Here is a 19,844-nt window from a genome sequence, read left to right on the forward strand (position 1 = left end):
ATAATAGTGATAATTACCTGTGCCATTGTGTGGGATTCCTTGGGCTATTGGTCAATCTCCAAAAAAGGAAAACAGATTTGATGGATTTTTTTATTTTCTATAGCTCTCCTCTTTATATTCTCTTTTGGAGCATTTATCTAATCAGAATGACCTTATATCATAATTTGTCCAGTGATCTGACTTCACTTTCTACATTGTTCTAGGAAGTAAGAAAACAGATGAATGATTCTGTTTATTAGAGATAAAAGACTGGCAGATGGATGGGCCCAAAGAGTGGTGGTGAAGACCTAAATCTCGCTGGCATCCGGCTATGAGTAGTGTTACAATTCTCTGAATCTATTTCTCAGACATCCCTGCCCAACAGCTGCTTACCATGTCTGGAAGAGAGAAAAGTGTTTCTCCCATGTGTTGTCGTGAGAGATTTATGCTTGCTTCATGTTCACATGCAAAAAAAGCACCAATGTCCCTTAACTGTAAATGCTTCATATTTGTTATTTCCTGTCCTCCATTAACTTTCTTTTTGTTAGAAGTAAGATGTATTCCTACCTTGGCCGTCTTCTCTTCTTTACTGAGTAAAGGGTCAATGGAACATCAGTCATATTTTATCATTCTATTTCTTCTAGAAACCTCTGAGATTACCTGTGTATCTGCTAAATATCACCCATGGCTGGGCTTCGCGAACGAAGATTTGGGAAGGGCTCTACCCACGTTTGTTGCAAGCTCGTTGTTGGCTGAAAAGGTCAATACAAGACAGGCATGTCTAGTTGCAAAAGGCACAGCAGAAAGACTCCTTAGATGATAAATTCTGCAAGGCACGATTCTTTCTGCATTGTCTTTTCTCCTCAAGGGTGATCCTGTGTGCTTCCTCAAAAGCATCCGCAGCGTTATAGATGGTGTGTCTCCAGACCTCCCGATTGGAGGCCAGAGTAGACCAGTTATGGTGGTCAATATGGCCAAGGCTGAGATGTTATTTCAGGGAGTCCTTGTATCTTTTCTTCGGGGCTCCTCTCTTGCAGCAACCAGTGGCAAGTTCACCATAGAGCAGGATCTTAGGGAGGCGGTGGTCCTTCATCCTGGAGACGTGCCCTACCCATCACAGCTGTGTTCTCAGCAACATGGCCTCAATACTTGTGACTGCTGCTTGTTCTAGAACAGATGTATTGATCACATAATCTGACCAGTGGATGTTTAGGATTGTACAGAGACAGTGTTGATGGAAGCATTCTAGCTAAATATAGAGACAAGAAAAATAACCAAAACGTATATAGAAGTGTGACCTTTTGGTTGCTCTTCTTAAGCACTGATTAATCAGATTAAAACTGAACAAGGAAGAAAAAATACTTTTCTTATTAATGTGACAATATGATGTAATATTTTTTTAATAATAGTAATAGTAACAATAATGATAATAATGAAACAGTTTTATTAAAATTATTTCATAATTATATCTACCACACGTAGGATGTAGAAAGAGTCAGCCCAGAATAGAAACCATTTTTAAAATACTTTTGTCTGTTCTGCACAAAATAGCCTATTTCTTTCTTTATATCAACTTCATACAGGCAGAATACCTCTAGCTCAGCAATGGCTGGTTTTGGTTTGACTCCATCTGACAGTCTTCACTTCCCCCAGTGTTGATCCACCACATCTCTGACTGATCCACCTAATAGATAAAAGCATCAAAAGTGGTTGAAAGGTGTTTCTTCTGGTAGAAGACTTTATTCTCAGGGCTGAGCTCTTCTATTCTCCTTTCAGGTCTCCAGGGACGCCCTAACATTGGCCCAACACAGAAAACTGAGACATATCCTTCTTAGGTTCTTCTCTGCTCTCTTGTAGTAGAGTTTCATTGACACACTTTCATTGGGTTGAGCCCCTCATATAATCCGGGGAACTCATCTCCCAATCTGTAGACCCTGACTGCTTTTGTAAATGAGCAAAGTGTTCACCTGGCTGGTAACGTTAAGAAAAGGAAGTTTATATGTTTAGCAAGGACTATAAACCACTGTGAAGTCACATGTACGTTGTGGTTTCCAATTCGTGACATAAATGTACAAAGTTCTAGGGCACGATTGTTCGACTCTAATATCTGCATCTCACATTAGTTAGATGAATAATACTCACAAATGTTCTTAGGGCTAAAGTGGTTATGTTATGTGGCAGTTGAGGAGATACAAAGGTCCTGGCAATTAGATGACTGGAGTAAAGAGCAGAGTAACTCTGTGGGCTTAGCCCAGTGGTTCTGCTATAAGTTTCAAAACCCACGTACAGTGATTATAATTATGATTAGAGTCATGAACTATGAAGGAGCTGAAGTGAGAGTTGAAGCTCATAAATAGGAAAAACCTGCTTACCTATACCTTGTATATCATGATTAGTAAAAATATTCAATAAACGAGTTTTGAAATTGAAAGAGACACCCATGCCATGGTTTTCTAGAGGTGGATGATTTATCACGCTCAATTCAAAATTCTTCATCACAGGACAAATGTTTCCATTAACCTTTCTTTCATGGAAGCCGGCAGCCATCTACACCTTACTAAATCCAAGGCACCATCCAAGCTAATAGCCAAGTGGATGTAGTCAACTCGCTAATTACTTCCCCTGAAATGACAAGAAGTGAATTTGTAGCTGTCAGATCCTCCCACTCAGTAGCACAATCACGGACTTGAAAGAGTAGTGAAATTGCTACCTGCTATTCTTGTTCCCCAAGATAAGGGTACTTGGACTCCTGTTAATTATCATGTTTTGATTAAACAGGAGTACTTTGTTCACTTTGTTCGTGTACAGCTTTGAATAAAATGACATTTTTCTGGGAAGCAGAGAAAGTAATGATATGCCTTTATTAAATATTTAGTAGCATTATCTATATTGCAAGTGGTTTGCAACAGCAAGAGCAAAAGTTTGCCTGAATTATCTTTAGCCTTGACTAGCAAAATTGCCAACTTTTGTAGAGAAATTTTAATTTCTCTGCAATAGCTGGTTCTGAGAAAAATAGTCTTATTCACATGGGTGGGGTACTTTACAAACAAAATTTAGCCTTTGTGAAGAATTGCACTACAGGGTCTGATGAAGAACTGATGGAGTTTTATGGGAAACAAGTTATATCCTATATAGTGATTTACACAAATGTAGGTATATATCTGCTTTTTTTCAGGTTAAAATCATGAATGAGAGCTTTGTTGGTAACAGCATTGGCATTGGGACTGACAACTGTTGCACAGAGACAAATTATTGAGATAAAATTTGTCAGTTGTTCATCCAAATCCCTGCTGTATCCCCGCCTCTAAGCTGTAGCCCATTATTTAAAGGATGTGACCTATACTACATCCAGAAGAATCTTATGTGATATGAGATTGAGCTATGAGAATGACCATCTCCATCCATATATTTACAGAAAAGAAGGAAGAGGGGTGCATTGTTTTCTAGACTTCATTTTGGTTTTATAAATTGTAATTTGACCTTGATCAGAATTTGTAACCGCTCTGCTTTTCATGGGGCCTTGTAAATACGTATTTTTCTTTAAGTAATAAAAATTGTATTTTAAGGAGGGAAAATTCTTATCTTCAACAAGAAAATAAAATTTTGCAAACAGTAAAAAAAAAAAAAATATTTAGTGTAGTATTTTAAAAATAACCTACGTTTCTATAGCAGAAGATATTTGTGTTGGTGGTTTTTCGTGTTTAATTTTCAATCTGTTCCTGGTCCTAATATATTTTGCAGGACTAGATAAGCAGTTTTAGACATCATAGCTAATTGACATAGGGATTAATTTATGATACTCTCAGCCTTTAATGTCTCTCTGTGTTTGTATACACAGGTGCATCCATACCACTGCACAAACACACAAAACTACAAACAGATGTCTTATATATGTATATATATCTAATCTCCCTATAATGAAATACCTCATGGGGATGGATAACTATCAGTACTCAGTTTAGAAGGATTTGTTGCCCTGTTGCTTCAGAATATTGAGTTGGAATTGAACCCTAATCAAAAGTGCACAAGTGTTGACTGTATGGAGGGCAAGCAGTTCAGAGAGGGGTTTTGCTACCAAGAATACAGGCTAAAGATGTCATATTAACATACACTGTCATAAAACTTTGAGCCCTGGTGACTGACATACGACTGTGTGTAAGGTGCTGCATGACCAGACAAGGCAGCAATGACTTTGCTTTGCTGGTTACCGAGGTCTTATGTTTTTTTAACTCCTTTGCCTGAAAGTGGGTGTTTTACCTTGAATTTTCTGTTGTACATTATGCTTTGTATTCTTCTTGATTAGTGCATGTAGAAGAAAACCTCTCCCATGCAACACCATGCTGCACAATCAGTCTTAATTTTGGTTCTTCTTGAAAGCCATGCCAACCATTTTCTTCTCCAACTGTTTTTATTAATAAACATCATGACCACAAGGACTCAAAGGTAGAAGAGAAACCAGATTTGACTGGCTCAAAGTTCAATTCACTCGAAATTCTGAACACATAAAATATTTTAGAGCACAGATAATGCTTTTATGCCATTTTTTTTTCTGTGCTTATCAAAGACTAATTGAGATTAAGCTGCTTTTGCTTCCCATCCTTTTCAGCAGAGAAGGAAAGTATACCACAGTAATGAAACTGTAAGCTGACGACAAAGAAGAGCTGTTTGTACATATAGGTATAACTGAAAAAAAAAATAGAAGAGGGAAAGTACAATGTATAACTCATTTCCCAATTATCAGGGCACAGGGTGCATTTCAAGTCACCAAAAAGTCTGGCACATACACATCCAAAGCTGAAAATCAATCAGGCTCCTTCAGCAGCTCGGTGTTAACAGTCTTGCCCTGTAGAACACAGATCTGAAACATTAGGCAGCCCAACAAGAGGGAGGAAGATAATTTGAGAGCAGCTGTTTTAAGACAGATACATAATGGCATTAGGAGAGGAGCACCGCAGTGAGGTGAGAACTGAACAGAAATGCCCATTAGGCTGAGGAAGCTTTTAGTTGAATTATTGGAAGCAGATGCAGCCAGATACTAAGGTAAAGGAGTGAGACGAGAGTACAGTGAAAATGGCTCAGTTAAAAACTGCTAATAACAAATAGTCAGAGCTCCATGGGACTTACCGAGCCTAAACTAAGATTTTTATTCTGCAACAATTCTGGATGCTCAACAGGTTATCCCTGAAGGTGTTCAAGGCCAGGTTGGATGGGGCTTTGAGAAACCTGGTCTAGTAGAAAGAATCTTTGCCTGTGGTAGGGGGGTTGGAACAAGATTCTTTAAGGTATCTTCAACTCAAACCATTCTGTGATTCTATGATTCCATGCTCCATGTCCTTCCAAGTAGTTAGACACCACATTTCATTGATTAGGATTAAGCCCAGAGGTTTATTTGAGGATTGGGGCATAGTCTAGTTATGCTTCTGCTTTCCACTGAAGATATCAGCAGTGCTTATATTAGGAGGAAAAAAATCAACAAACATTTTTCAGCACTTTTGTTTTCAACCTTAGAGAACAGAAGCAATTTTTTTTTTCCTCTTCAATTTACATCTTTACTCCTTGAAATCATCAATTATCTTATGAATTGCAGAATCATAGAACGGTTTTCATTGGAAGGGACCTTAAAGCTCATCTCATTCCAATCCTCTTGAGATGGGCAGGGACACCTTCTACTGTTCCAGGTTGCTCCAAGCCCTGTCCGCCCTGACCTTGAACACTTTCAGGGATGGGGCAGCCACAGCTTTTCTGGGTAGCTTTGCCAGTGAGTACTCAAGGATCAGTTTTTATGCCCCATTGAAGATAGAGGAACTTCTAAAACAGAGCACAGTATTTAGTTAAGAGTACAACATGAAAATGAGCAAAGGTTAAAAAATGGAAGTGAAGAATTGTGTCTTCTATTGGGATTAAGAAGAACTGGAATGTGCAACAGTGATATGTATTTGAATTTAGCAAGGCCATTTGAAAACATCATTACAGAATATTTTCTGAAGACATATGTGGCCAAAACCTTGGTTTAGTATCTTATCTGAAAATATGTTTATGGTAATTTGAATACTAAAATGAAAACTGAGACATAGAAAGTACTGTATTTTTCATCATGCAACTGAATATGTAATGAATAAATGTATGAATTCCTTTTACGATAAGCACTTAACGTGAATAATGCTTTGTTTTTTCTCACACTATTTTAATTTCCTCAAGGCCTACACTAGTTTTTTTATAGTCTAGCAGAGAGGTAATATCTGCATTAAATGCTGCATTACTTACCTGTGTCTCTTTCATAGAAACAGCTGAGGTGTTCAAAGTGAGTGGTTAGTGAAGGAAGTGTTTCTGTCTTTGGATTTGGGAAGGCAAATATCTTCTGCAAACCATCACCAAGATTCTTCTGCCTGGGATGATGTTGTCTGTCACCATTGCTTTTATAGGTGGGAAAAGGCAATTTGTGGTGTTAACACAAAACTGAGCAAAACCTGAAGGATCTGGCAAAGACCTGACAAAGCTACAGAAGTGACAGCACAAAGGCAAATGCAGTTCAATGTTGAGACATGAAAAACAGCATCCCTGGAAAGAATATTCTTAAGAAGTGTTCTTAATTGCAGATATAATGTAGAATGATGTAACAGAACTGGAATATTTACATATCCCAGTTTCTGGTCAAGTACTAATATTCCTACTTGCATTATTTTAAGGGATACTGTTATCTATGAGAGTATTTACAGAATACAAGGCAATCAAACCTGTCAGTTCTGCTCTTCTAAACCATCCATTGCTTATCATGTGTGCATAGCTCATAGGAAGGCATCCTCTGTGACTTGGTGTCCTTGTCTGCAAAATGCTGATAGCAGTGTTCACCCAAATTATAAAACACCAATATTCCAGGAAAATAATTATGTGCTAAGGGAGGTTGTAATACCAATGTATTTTGATGGGTAATTTCTATGACATGCATATTCTTATCTCAAATAGAAGGAGTTTATGTGTAGTATTTGGTACAGTGGTTTACATCTCTGTTCATCCACTCTTTCTATTCAAAAATTCCTTGCTGTAAATAGAAACAGCACCCATCCAGCCAAAGACTCATGACCATCCTAAATTCAGGAGCATTGCTAAATTAAAATGCATTTGTAGCAGATAATCTAAGCACAACAAGAGCTGTATCTCCTGCTGTTTCTTTGGCACACAGTGAGAACAACAAAAGGCAGAATTCCAGGTGTGGCTGACTGAGCTTGGATTCCTTCTGCTGGTTTGATACCTCCTCAGCCAAATAAACCATTTTTTGGCTCATCTACATGTGTGAATCTGATTGGTTTTAACTGCAATTAATATTGTATAAGACAGAAAAGAAGAGAGTATTTATTTAGAAGGCATATAGGCAGAATTAACAAATGGAAGAAAGAAGCAGCTGACCTACATTTCAGGGGCTGGAACTTGTCTGTAATGCAGATGAAAAGCCCATTCCAACTCCCCTTTAAATCGTACACCATCCAAATCTATTTGTCATGAAGCAGTTACCTGCTCATAGCTGAAAAAATGCTTTGATATATTTTTTATGAATTCAGCTTCTCCAGTGCTAAGATAACTGATCGCAACACAGCTTTGAATTAATTACTGTACCTCTGTCTTCAGAATGATGTCTTATAAAAAAAGGAAAGCTGAAAAGAGAGAATGTATTCATTTTATGCACACACACACACACACACACACACACACACACAAAAAGCAGCCAGATATCAAAAAGCTCAAAAATTGTAATGATTTTTTTTTCTTTTCTTCCATAGTACTGCAATGGGCAATCAAACAATTAAGAAAGAGAAGTTAGAAAAAAAACCTTTGAAGAAAACATTTTTTCATGGTTTAAATGAGATATAGGGGAAAAGGAATAAATGCCATTCCAAAACCAATTGGAGCTCTGTTTGTTCTTCTCCCATCTTGCAAAACAGTAAATGGTCAGTAATAATGGAATCCAAATTGTATTGTCCCTTGTGATGATTTTTTTATCTATTTTCATTTTTATTTTTAATCTTCGTAGAAAATAAGATTTTTAAAATGTCCATATTACATGTGGAAAAAAATTAAAAAGAAATTCTCTTTAACTATACAGTTCATATATTCGCATATTATTCAGATTGCAAGGATGGAGGAGTTTTGTTTCATTTTTCTCTTTAGTACCCTAAAAAAAAATCATTGTTTCAGTCAGTGTTTTAAACACTGTTAGATTTTACAGCAATATGAATAAACTCCACAGTCTTTTCCTTATAATGCCCTATCTTTCTGCTACATATTACCTAAACCCAAAATAGAGACTTTACAGTTAGCCTCACAGAAAAAGACTAATCTTAAACTTAATATGAAATACATAGTTATAGTGTGATTTATTACCTGATGTCTGTTTTGTATGTTGTCTTAATGCTTTACTGAAGCAGCAGCTGTACTTTGACCTTTTAATAAATAACCCTCCTTAGAGCTGTAGGATGTAAAGATACATGTGGTTTAGCAGCCCCCAAATTAACTTCAAAAGGAGCATTATACTCATATTATAAATTAATTAGGTGAAAGAAATGTAAAGTACTCAAACATTGTGAGTAGTGTAAATACACAGGACATCATTTGTAATAATGTGAATAATTTTTAAAGAGAGAATATTGGAGAGTGAGTTTGTTAGTATTCATGATGAAGACTTTCCTACTTTTTTTTTATATACACTCACATGATATTTCAGGGGAATATCTTCACTTCTTCTCTGTGCACAGGCAAACAGCATGATCCTGCTTTTTACAGCAGGGTCTCAGGGCTTCTCTTTCCTTAATGTGACCATAATCTGTACAATGCTGCCTAAAATTACAAGATTATCCATACAGTATTCCCTTCTGAAATCCTGTGGGAAACATGTAAAAATACCCAGGGTTTGTCTTTAATATCATAGCTACAAATAAACCAAAAACATATTAACTGGGTCCAGCATACAAACACACCCAACTTTTGATCTCTGGAAGGTGGTTTCTTTCTGGGTTAATGCCTCTGCCTTGTAGTCTAAATAAAATAAAGATGTTTGTCTGTATAACAGACAGGAAAGAGAGTTGAGCCTCTATTTATACTACTTTCTGAGATTGAATCCCAGTTTAAAAGTACTAATTGTAGAACAGGACTAAATGCTAACCTTTCACTCTTGGCTTGTCTTAGTCGCTATCATATGATATGTGAAACATAGCTTTCAATTTATGCATCTTCCTTCTACCTCTTGCCTTAGAAGGTATACATTATCCTAATAACCCAAGGAATCGGTGAATTCGCAGGATAAATGTAAAGATAGTGTCCTTCAAAGGAGTGACTGGGTTTGAGCATCAAGAAGGTGTCAGCTCAGAAGCGGCTGCTACAATCTGATCTCTGGTATGAGGGTGTTGGCTCAAAATAGTGATTTCTTTGGTAAGTGTGGGCTTTAGAACTTCCCTTATATGTGCTTTAAGTAAAACTCTCATCTGTTTTCCATTCAAATGCCTGAGAATATCCCCAGCTTAGCACACTCCAACTGAGGACATACTTAAGCTTTTCTATATTATCTGTGTTATCGCGCTTTTTGCACGTATGCAGAGAGAGAATGTTACAAGGGAAACTTGTAACTCCTCTCAGTTTCATCTCTTCATTTCCCAGGGCAAAAGCAAATCCTGCAAGTGGAAAGCATTTTCCAAATTCATTTGCCTAGAAAACCATTTAGATTCATGTGCTTGGTCAATGCTTAACACAGCATGTTTCTCCACCACCAACTGAAGACATTAGCATATATCAAAGATCAAACTGGGACAGTGATTCTGGCACTTCATTGTGAAATGCTTTAAGATCAGTAGTTTGGGAAAACAAACAAAATGAAAATGGCAAAATGTGCTTGTGCATTCAGCATTGTCTCTGCAAGAGAAGAGGGTTATAAATACAGTCTGGCTCCAGTTTTAGCAGTTGACAGTTCACTGATGACAGTGATGTGGTATTGGGGTACACCTGAAGTAGCTCAGCAGGGTAGATCTCTTACATTTACTTACTGAAAGCTGTGATTTATATTCAGAGGCCAGTGGGTCTTCTAGCTATAACTAACTCTGAATTCCTAATTCATTTCCTTAGCAAATAAGACAAGATTTATTTACATTCATTTTTATCCAAGCTGAATTCAAGTAGGCAAATTTCTCTCTGCATTTACCATTTTAAAGCTGCTGTATTAAAATTCACATTGGTCTAGGTGAAGAGAGAAGTAGGACCATTGGCTTCAGAGAATCCAGCTGCAGAGCCAAAAGTGCAAGCTAAATTTATGCAAGTCATATGTTAATTATGCATGCAGTAATGCCATGCAAATGGGCACCCACCTGCATGGAAGTATATCAATAATACTTGATAGTATTAATAGATTTCATATGAAGGAAATACCATGTTTGATTTTATATATTTCCATATTTTGTTTTCACTTTTTAGTTAACAAGAAAATTATAAAAAAAAAAAGAAGAAAATAAATCTACTGCAGATATCACTGTGATAACAGATTACTTAAACTACAAGTAACCAGTTCCTTCTATATGGCCTCTCTTTGGCACGGAGTTTCTTTTTCAGCAATCCTTACAAAAAGATCTATTAACCAAAACATCTGCTGGCTGGCTTGGTCTGGCTTTCTCAGCATGGCAATGTATCATGCAATTAATTAAGTCTCTGAGCCATCCTAATATCAAGTGGATTAGGTATTTGTTTAAAGCAAGGCACATGCCTATTAATTTGCTGATCTGAGGCCCAGACTAAAGAGGAGAGTCATGGAAAATATTGTATGTGATAATGTCATTAAAGATAACAATTCTCTGGCTGCATACGAGGGGTCCTGAGTTAAGGCCATCCAGAACCATTTGCATCCAAATGCCTGTTTTTCTCTTGTGCAGGTAGAAAGCAGGTTTTCACATGCTTTTATAAAGTGCTGTATGATGCAATATACATATTACGGCACAAACTGGAATGTCTTGAGAATTACATCCACCAGCAGTATAATCCCATGTTATAATCCCAATATTATCCCAATATTTATTGAGAGCCCAGTCCTGAGGGTCTCTGGCAGGATTGACTGTTTGGACAGACCCAGCTATATTCTGATAATGATTAATGACACTTCTCAGATGCATCAAAAGCACTTGTCTTCATGCCTCAGTGCACAGCCAATGCATAATGTCAGCCACAAAACCCACTCAGGCTGCTCTACATTATTGTTTAATTAAACAACACAGATAAGTTCCAAGACTATTTCAAGTATAAACATGGAACAGTATCTAAGCTCCTTTTAATCTTATGAAGAAAATGCAAATGTTGTGAGAGGGGAATGAAACTGAAATATGGGGAAAACATCTTGTACAAATAGGAATCCACCTTTTCTTTGTTTTTCTTCCTCTAAATTTAGGTTGACAAAATCACGAGCTAAGGGAACAGCCCATGAAAGAGAGTTTTTCCTTCTCTGCCCCCAGCAATGAAAAGTACAAGGACACTAATTACAGAATTTATTTTTTAAAAAAAATCTATCCTCAGCCTCTCTTGGAGATGAACGGAAGTTTAAATAATTGTTCTGACATACCTGAGGCAGGAGCCCCCTTCAGCCATAAGGAGTCTATCCCAATAATTTAGACAATTCTTAAACTGAAAATATGTGCTAGAAAAGCTCTGTGGAAGGATCATTGTGGTAAGCAAAAACCTCTCTCCTGCATAGCACCAGCACAGCATCTCCGAATCTTTGTGACTTAAACAGCACCTGTGGTCTGTGCTACCCTTTTAAAGAAAGATAAATTTAATTTTTATATTTCGAGGTATGTGATAGAAAGGACTCTCTTTTGCTAATAGTTTGTAGTGATCAGAGGATTTCAAAAAGGGACTTTTTGACTTGAAATAAAGCAAAGTTAGGTCAGACTGAAGAGCTTTTGAAAAGCCTACTCCAAATTGGTAAAACTATTTCATTTTCCATTCTCTGAGCCACTCATGCTTAATCAAACTGCACCATGTCTTTCAGAGGATGCCTATAAAACTCAAGTCCGAATTGATGATGAACCAGCCTATTTGGACATTCTAGACACTGCTGGGCAGGTGAGTAATTTTTCAATGTGAATCATTCAATCAGAGATAAACTCAAAGATTTTAACCTCAGATTTACGGGTCACACAGCTAAAAAAGAGGTTCCCTATTCAAACATAAATGTCTCAGTGGCAGAATAACACGGTGGAATTAACAAAGGAGATAGCATAGTTTAACTTCCAAATTTTAGGAGAAGAGTTTAAATCGGCAAAGTTTAAATAAGCAAAAGACAAAAAGCTGTTTGTTTCTTTTTTCTCTTTCTTACAGGAATATCTATCACAATAATGGAATGAATAAATGCTGTTATTAGTTTGTCTTATGTCTTTCTCACTCCTGCTTTTCTGTGTATACTTCAGGAATTTTCTGGTCTTACTTGTAGATAAGTATCTTGTTATACCTCTTCTCCTCCCCACACTATATTTAAATATTAAATGCTGACCAAGAAGGAAAAGATCTTAATGCCAAAAGTAGCACACATACAGGTTGCCCAGAGAAGCTGTGGCTGCCCCATCCCTGGAAGTGTCCAAGGATGGATTTCACGGGGCTTGGAGTAACCTGATCTAGTGGAAAGTGTCCCTACCCATGGCAGGGGGTTGGAATAAGACAATCTTTAAGATCCCTTCCAACAGAAATCATTCTCTGTTTCTGTGATTTCTGTGACAACATGTATGTGCTCATGTGAACATCAGTCAGGGAACTAATTTTCACGTACAATAATGAAGACAAAAGAGTTAAATACAAGAATTTCTTCTACCTGACTCAGTTCATCCTCTTTCAGTCTCAACATATTTTTACTATTTAATCAAAGCAAACACTCGTTGTCAGTTGTTGATCTTTTCCTGAGGTGTGTCTTAGGTTCTGTCTGAAGGCTTCAAAGTTTTACTAGTTTCCATAATGTGTGTGCACCTTGCACAGGAACAAGACAACCAATAAGGAGAACAGGTACTTAAAACAAATAAGCAAACAAAGATTTAGGAAGCAGAAGCCTGGAAGTCTTGATATCTACTCCTCAGATGTCTGGGTGTACCTGAGCTGGGCACTGCAAATGGTGGGGAATGCAGTCTACTGCCAGGAATTTAAGGAAACTCATCTATTGTCAGGCATATTCACATTTTGGGAAAAAATCCCCCATAAAACTGTATAATTTTTGCATTATTGTTTTATTTTTGATCATATAAAAAAACTAGAACTAAGTCTCATTCTTACTTTATGGGGTATGGGTGTGATTGCCCAGATTAAGAATTTTATCAGGACAGACAACTGTAAGGTAAGAAATGAAATCAGAATAATGCAGTCAGTGAAAGCTGCTGAGAGCAATAGTAAAGATGGAGAGTTTTGAGATTTGTTTCTAGAAGGAGCCATAATTTTAGAAATCCTTGGCATCTAATGATAGTAATAAAATGCAGTGCAGATATTTCATAGAATCATAGAATTTTTAAGGTTGGAAAAGATCTTTAACATAATTGAGTCCAACTATTCCCCATCCCTGCCAAACCCACCACTAAACCATGTACCCAAGCGCCACATCTACATGTCTTTTCAATCCCTCTAGGAATGGTGACTCCACCACTGCCCTGGGAAACCTGCACCAGTGATTGACAATCCTTTCAGTGAAGAAATTTTTTCTTAATATCCCATTTAAACCTCCCCTGTTCCCTCAGCCACTCTTCTTCATAGCAAGCAGAGACCTGTGGCAGAAGCACCACACTCTGCAGATACATCATCCCAGGCCACTGTGCAGCCTGGCCATAGCTATTCTACTTCAGTTGGATTGATTCCACTGAGCTGAACTGATATGAGAAAATCTCTGTTTTAAATTTCCCTGTTGTTCCAGTGGAGACTGTCATCACTGAAACACGTCCCAGTGTCACTGTGCTGGGAAGCTCTTCCCACTTTCCTTCCCTGTTATTTTTCAGGAACTGTCTGTTCTAAGTACCCTGGATTTAGCTGCTTGTCTTTGCAGATATCTTTGGATTTGTTGCCTCTCTACTACACAGCTCCAGAATAAATCAAGACCTAATCCAACTCCCATTGAAGTCAACAGCTGAAATAGCCTCTTTCTTCACAGAGAACTTAATGTTGCTCTCACTGAAGCTCACCCTGAATTTCTGCTCTGACTTTGATGACTCAGGGTAAAAATCCAAGACACCCACTTATGCTGTCGATGGTGCGTGCTCTGATGCTGCCTTGCTGAGTTTTTTTACCTAAGTTTTGTGTTAAATTAGAGATGGTGTTACAGCTTCTAAATCATGCAGTGGAAATCTCATTTCTCTGGGTGCCCTCGCAGTCATAAATACTTCATCATTAACTTTGAATAATGACTTTAATCACTTCAGAAGATAAAGGAGCTAAAATTGTAATTCATCCCTATTTGGAAACACAAGAAGTCAATAGGGAAACCAACTGAAGTTAATGTACTTTGTTGTTGTGCTCGAGGATATGTTTCAACAAATATCTTCTCCTTTCCTTGCTGTACCTATATGGTAATTGAAGACTTCGACGCTGACCAAATTAATTAATAATAAGTTATATACTTTGTTATTAACAATCTAGAGCTAAAAATCTGCATGAGATTTCATACCTGACACTAGATAAAAATCTTTGATATTTTAACTGGTAGATGCAGTTTGAGGCACTAAAAACATAGATGGTGCTTCAGGAATACATTTATGGTTCTCAAATTTCTGAAGTTAAAAAGCATTCAAACAAAGTGAAAAACAGGAACATTAGTAAACTATTTGTATGGTTCATCTACTTACTGATCTTTATCTTCTTTTACATATAGATAGACACTAATAAATGCAACCAACTGCTTCTCTCAGGAAGCAAACTGATGTTCCAGAAACTCTGGATCCATGTTTTATGCATCTTCATTTGTCCTTTTGTGCTATTCCAATACTTTTTTTCCGCTGAAGGTACAACAAGAGGCATTTTGTTAATGAATGTAAAGGCCAGTGTAAGTAGTTAAGCTTCACTGAACCGCACCTACTTTCACCACCCTCTACACCTGCCAGCTGGGTAGCCTGTCTTTGCTCACCACAATCAACTTCAGACAGAATAAGGTTATGTTTACCTCAGAGAGTTTCAAGAGCAGGTATTGCTGATGTAGCTCCTCTTAGCTGTATCACCATAAACAGACCTTTCTTGAGCAATTCCTACCAAAAACCTGTTGTGCAGCAACAAAATGAACAAAAAAATTGATGTTGTTTTTTCTTTTTCAATGGCATAGTGAATGTAGAAGAAGCTATCAGTAATTCCTTTAGTTAGCTATCGGTGATGCCTTTGGCTCTTTAAATAGAAGTAATCCCCTTAAACAAAAAGTTTTCTTTTTGCATCTACATTTCAACTGCAACAAAAAAAAAAGGTAAATAAAACTGAACAGAGAGTAAATGTGAGATTGAGGTCACGTTTACAAAATTGAGGAAGTTTATTTTGCTAGCTTTTAACTAGCAGCTCTCAAAGGCTATGTACAATGTGGTATGTGATGTATATTGGAAAATCTTAGTGGAAACCAGGAAGCACAAATGATTATCTATAAAGATAGCTTGAACTTCCTTGTTCACCCATATCCATGAGACATTTGTTGAGGAACCCTCCCTTGAAATTCACTCAACTGTCTGTTGAGTTTGGAAGTGGTGTTTGGGGAGGTGGTTCTGGGATTTCTCTTTTCTTATCCAAAGTGTCGGAAAACTAATCAACTTTTACGTACATTCGATTCAAACTGACATAAGCTCTTTGATTTCGAGGAAACTTGTGGGTGCAAATGAAAGGACATTCAGACCTCAAGCTCTTTATTCTGTGTTCAGTTCCCTTCACAATTATTCTCAGAGAGTGACAACCCCCGGCTGCTCCAACCGCGCACAAAAACCTTCCACACAGAGCTGTAGGAACCTTCTGTTCATTCCTTTGTGCTTTATCACCCTCTCCTTTAACTTAAAAATATGTTGCTACTTCTGGAGCCCAGAATTATGCTTCTCATGGAGCACAAGCAGCAGTTATCTCTCCTGCTGTATTTATAAACTGTTGACTGACACGGGAGCTTTTATTCCTGCTGCAGCTTTCCTCTCTATGACACATTACCCAATTTCAAACCTCACACCGAACACTAAAAAAGCAACAGAGTTCCCTTCACTGAAAACCAATCTGAGATGACTCTGTGACTCTATTAAAAGAGGCAAAATTGTTTTCAGACACAAAGCAGGCAAATCCACAGGAATATGGATTTCCGTACCTGTCAATGAGACAGTACATTTCGACATTATTGCACCAATTTTTGTCTGCTAAAATGTGGGCTTTTTATGATAAACTCAGTGCACCAGTATATTTCCCAGGTGTGAGTCAGAGACTTGAAAAATTGGCCTTAAAATGTGATGGCATGCCATTTCAGGGAGATTTTCCTTTGTCTGGAGCTGTGTGCGCGTGAATTCATTTCCAGGCAGACACTTTTCAACCTGACAGCAACAGTGCGCTCTATACTGGAATCCATCTCTCAAATTGCTAGCAAATCACAGGACATGTTTATCCTGCCAACCTGCAGGACTATGATTCTTACCCCCTGCTTCAAGCTTTGAAGAGGAACCGTATTAGTCCCAAGAGCCCTTCAGATAAACACACTTTCTCAAACTAAACACTATGGTCTGATGATTCACTCAGGCTGTTATCTGAGATCCTTCTGCTTATTATCTAAACGTGCTGCTCTAATCCCGAATCAATGGAAGTCAAATATCAAAGTACACTACTGCAGCTTATCTCAAGGAAATGTAAGATTCCTTTTTGGCAGTAATTATGTCTTAATGGGCCTTTGCAGTATGTTCTTATGAGGGGAAAATAATTTTAGTGCACTTTCTGCTAGGTACTGCAGTGCGTAAATGAAATCCACTTTATTTTTAAAGCATAGGGGTAGTGAAGTAAGTAGCGACCATTAACACTGTATTAAGCGAAGAACATTAGTTTTATCTTCTTTGTATGCTGTTTTTTTTCATAGACTGTTGATGACAAACTTAGAAAGTCAAACCCTAGCACTGGAAATTACGTGGATTCTCAAGACAAATCGCTCTGTACTTTCTGGGAAGAATTAAAATCTTTCCCTTGACCCAGTCATTTTATTTGGCAGTGGACAGATTTTGAAGAAACACTTAATAGGCACAGATACTGAGTGAAAAAGAAAACAAAACTGTTACAATAAATCACAGACGGAATTGCAGACATGGCACCAATTTCCTTCAAATTATGGGCAAAATATTCTTCAGTAGGAAAAGATCTAGGCATATACTGCCAAGAAAAAAAAAAAGAGTATATTAGGGAAGAAGGAACAGGCAACTGGCAACAGCCAACATTCCCAGTTTCCTTTCTTATCTCTGCAGTGAGTGAATCATGATGCAATAAAGCGTTGATCCGTTTGTATTTCTAGGTCTGCATTTATCTTTCTGTGAAACAGATGCAATAACATGTTGCAAGGGGCAAGGATTTAGGGTGAACATCAGCACTGATTGAGTCTGACAGCACTGATTTCCTGCCTCTTGCTACCATTCCACTTAAGGAAAGTCAGTGGTACACTTTCCAGTGTTTTCTGTTCTCTTTCAATAAAGTCTTCTTTTTGTTTTTCCTTGAAATGTGTTCTCTCTCACTGTTCTTTGTCTAACTAATGACTTAAAAAACCAAATAAATATATTGACTTATATTGGTCTATATTTTTTTAAGAAAATTAAAACATTTAAAAGCAGAAAATATGTTATTATAAATTTTGAGAAAAGAAGTAAAATCCTTTTTTCTTCTTTCTAAACTTTTCCTTGTAGTATTTCCTTGTGAGTTTTTTTGGTTGTGTTTTGGTTTTTCTTTGTGTTTTGGTTCTTTGTTATTATAATTATCTTAAATTTTATTTATTTATTTATTTATTTATTTATTTGGGGTTTGAGGGGTTTTTTTTGTTGTTTATTTTGTTCTGCTGTATGTTGTTTGGAAAACACCTATATAAGCACATCCCATATGAGTAAACTTTATTCAGGTCCTCCACAAGACTGATAATGTGAATTTACCTTTTCTTCCAGCATTAGAAACTATTCTGTATGGGTTTTTTTTCCACTGTAGAATGTCATTGAAGCACTTTGAAGAGCCAGAAGACAGTGGACATACTTTGTGTCCTGATTTATTTATGTATATGCGACTATCCTAGATAATCTCATAAGGAATTCCATTTTACAGAGGTTTGCTACCTAAAGCTGCTTGTTACCAAGCAGCTGTACACAAACCAGGGACTCCAGTGGGCAGAAGTCTGTCTTCTCCCTCTATCAGTTTTCACGAAGCTCACATCATAAAGGTATTTCCAGGACTGAAAATTTGGCTTAAATTCTGAGAATACAAGCACATATTACAGCACCACATGGTGCCTTTTCACCTGACCAAGTGACCAAGACGAAGATCTTTTTCAGAACAGGGTGTTAAAGCTTCTCAGGAAGTGTAGGTTGTCTCAAAGAACTGGAATTTTTAAAAAGTGCCTTTTATGCTATTCTGTACCTGTTGGATTCTTTACCTAATACACTAGATGGTGGTGTCTCCAGACAAAGAGAACAGAAGCAAAAAGTTATGTGGTGTTATCAAACCTTTACCTTGCAAAACTGCATGAGAAGAACTGCTGTAAGTAGTTTCTAAAAATGTCATTTTTATGTCACTACCGAGAGAGGAATGGAAAAACCTAAAAAAAAAGGACGTCTTTGTAGCTGAAGTTTCAATTTCTTTGCCCCAGAACTCTGGAACTGGAATTCACCACTACAAAAAAAAATAAAAAAAGAACAACTCAAAACAAATACAAACAAACAAACAAAAACCCAAACAAAACCAAACCAACAAATAAAACCCCCAAACCAGCAAAAAAATGAAGCCAAAAACACCAACAAAACAGAAAAAGTGAACCATCTTGAACTCTATTTCTTGTTACCTCTCCTTTATAATCTGAGAAATGTTGTTGCATCTATCCAGATTTTGCAGAAAGGAATTCAGGAGCAAAGTGGGAATTGAATAAAATAGTAAAAATATGAAATATTTTCTGGGGTTTTTTTATTTATTTTTCTTTCCCCTCAACATGTTATATTTTGAATATGTATTTTCTCGCTTCCATAGGAGAAAGCTTGCATACCTTGCATTGCTTGCAAAGATTTTTATGCCTTCTTTTATTTTGTGCCCAGTGGAAGAGGACAGTAAATTGTTGCCATGGATTTTCCAGATTGTTTTCAGAAACATAGGATGATGTGATACAGACCATGCCAGGGAACAATCTTTTCTTAAAAAAAAACCAAAAAACTCAAAAGCTTAGCAGTAACTATGTTGATTGCACCTGTGTAAGAAATTAGTGGGGTACCTGAGTAACACCTGGAAGTAAGCTGAAGTCAGACTGCACTCTTTTGGACTTGCAGATGAGCTCTGGACTTGTCTTTTGGCATATCTCAGAAGTGACTGTGATCTTTCAGGATCATAGAATCATAAAATGCTTTGGGTTGGAAGTGACTGAATCCCCTACCATGGGCAGGGACACCTTCCACTAGACCGGGTTTCTCCAAGCCCTGTCGAACCTGGCCTTGAACACTTCCAGGGATGGGGCAGCCACTGCTTATCTGGGCAACCTGAGCCAGGGTCTCCGCACCCTCACGACCTAGAATTTCTTCCTAATATCCAATCTAACCCTGCCTTCTCTCAGTTTAAAACCATTCCTCCTTATCCTATCACTCCAGGCCCTTGTCTGAAGTCCCTCTTCAGCTCTCTTGGAGCTCCTTTAGGTGCTGGAAGCTGCTCTAAAG

General features: G+C 37.4%; 1 protein-coding gene across 1 annotated transcript in view; it reads left to right on the forward strand.

The window, feature by feature from the left end:
• The window catches only part of RIT2 (Ras like without CAAX 2), a 178,763-nt gene that overhangs the window by 57,804 nt on the left and 101,115 nt on the right, over positions 1-19,844 (forward strand). Inside the window, exon 3 of the mRNA XM_032676537.1 lies at positions 11,993-12,066. Within this exon, the coding sequence (XP_032532428.1) occupies positions 11,993-12,066 (74 nt within the window). The remainder of the gene's footprint in view (positions 1-11,992; positions 12,067-19,844) is intronic.

Source organism: Chiroxiphia lanceolata, chromosome Z, assembly GCF_009829145.1.
Source record: "Chiroxiphia lanceolata isolate bChiLan1 chromosome Z, bChiLan1.pri, whole genome shotgun sequence".
Taxonomy (NCBI): domain Eukaryota; kingdom Metazoa; phylum Chordata; class Aves; order Passeriformes; family Pipridae; genus Chiroxiphia; species Chiroxiphia lanceolata.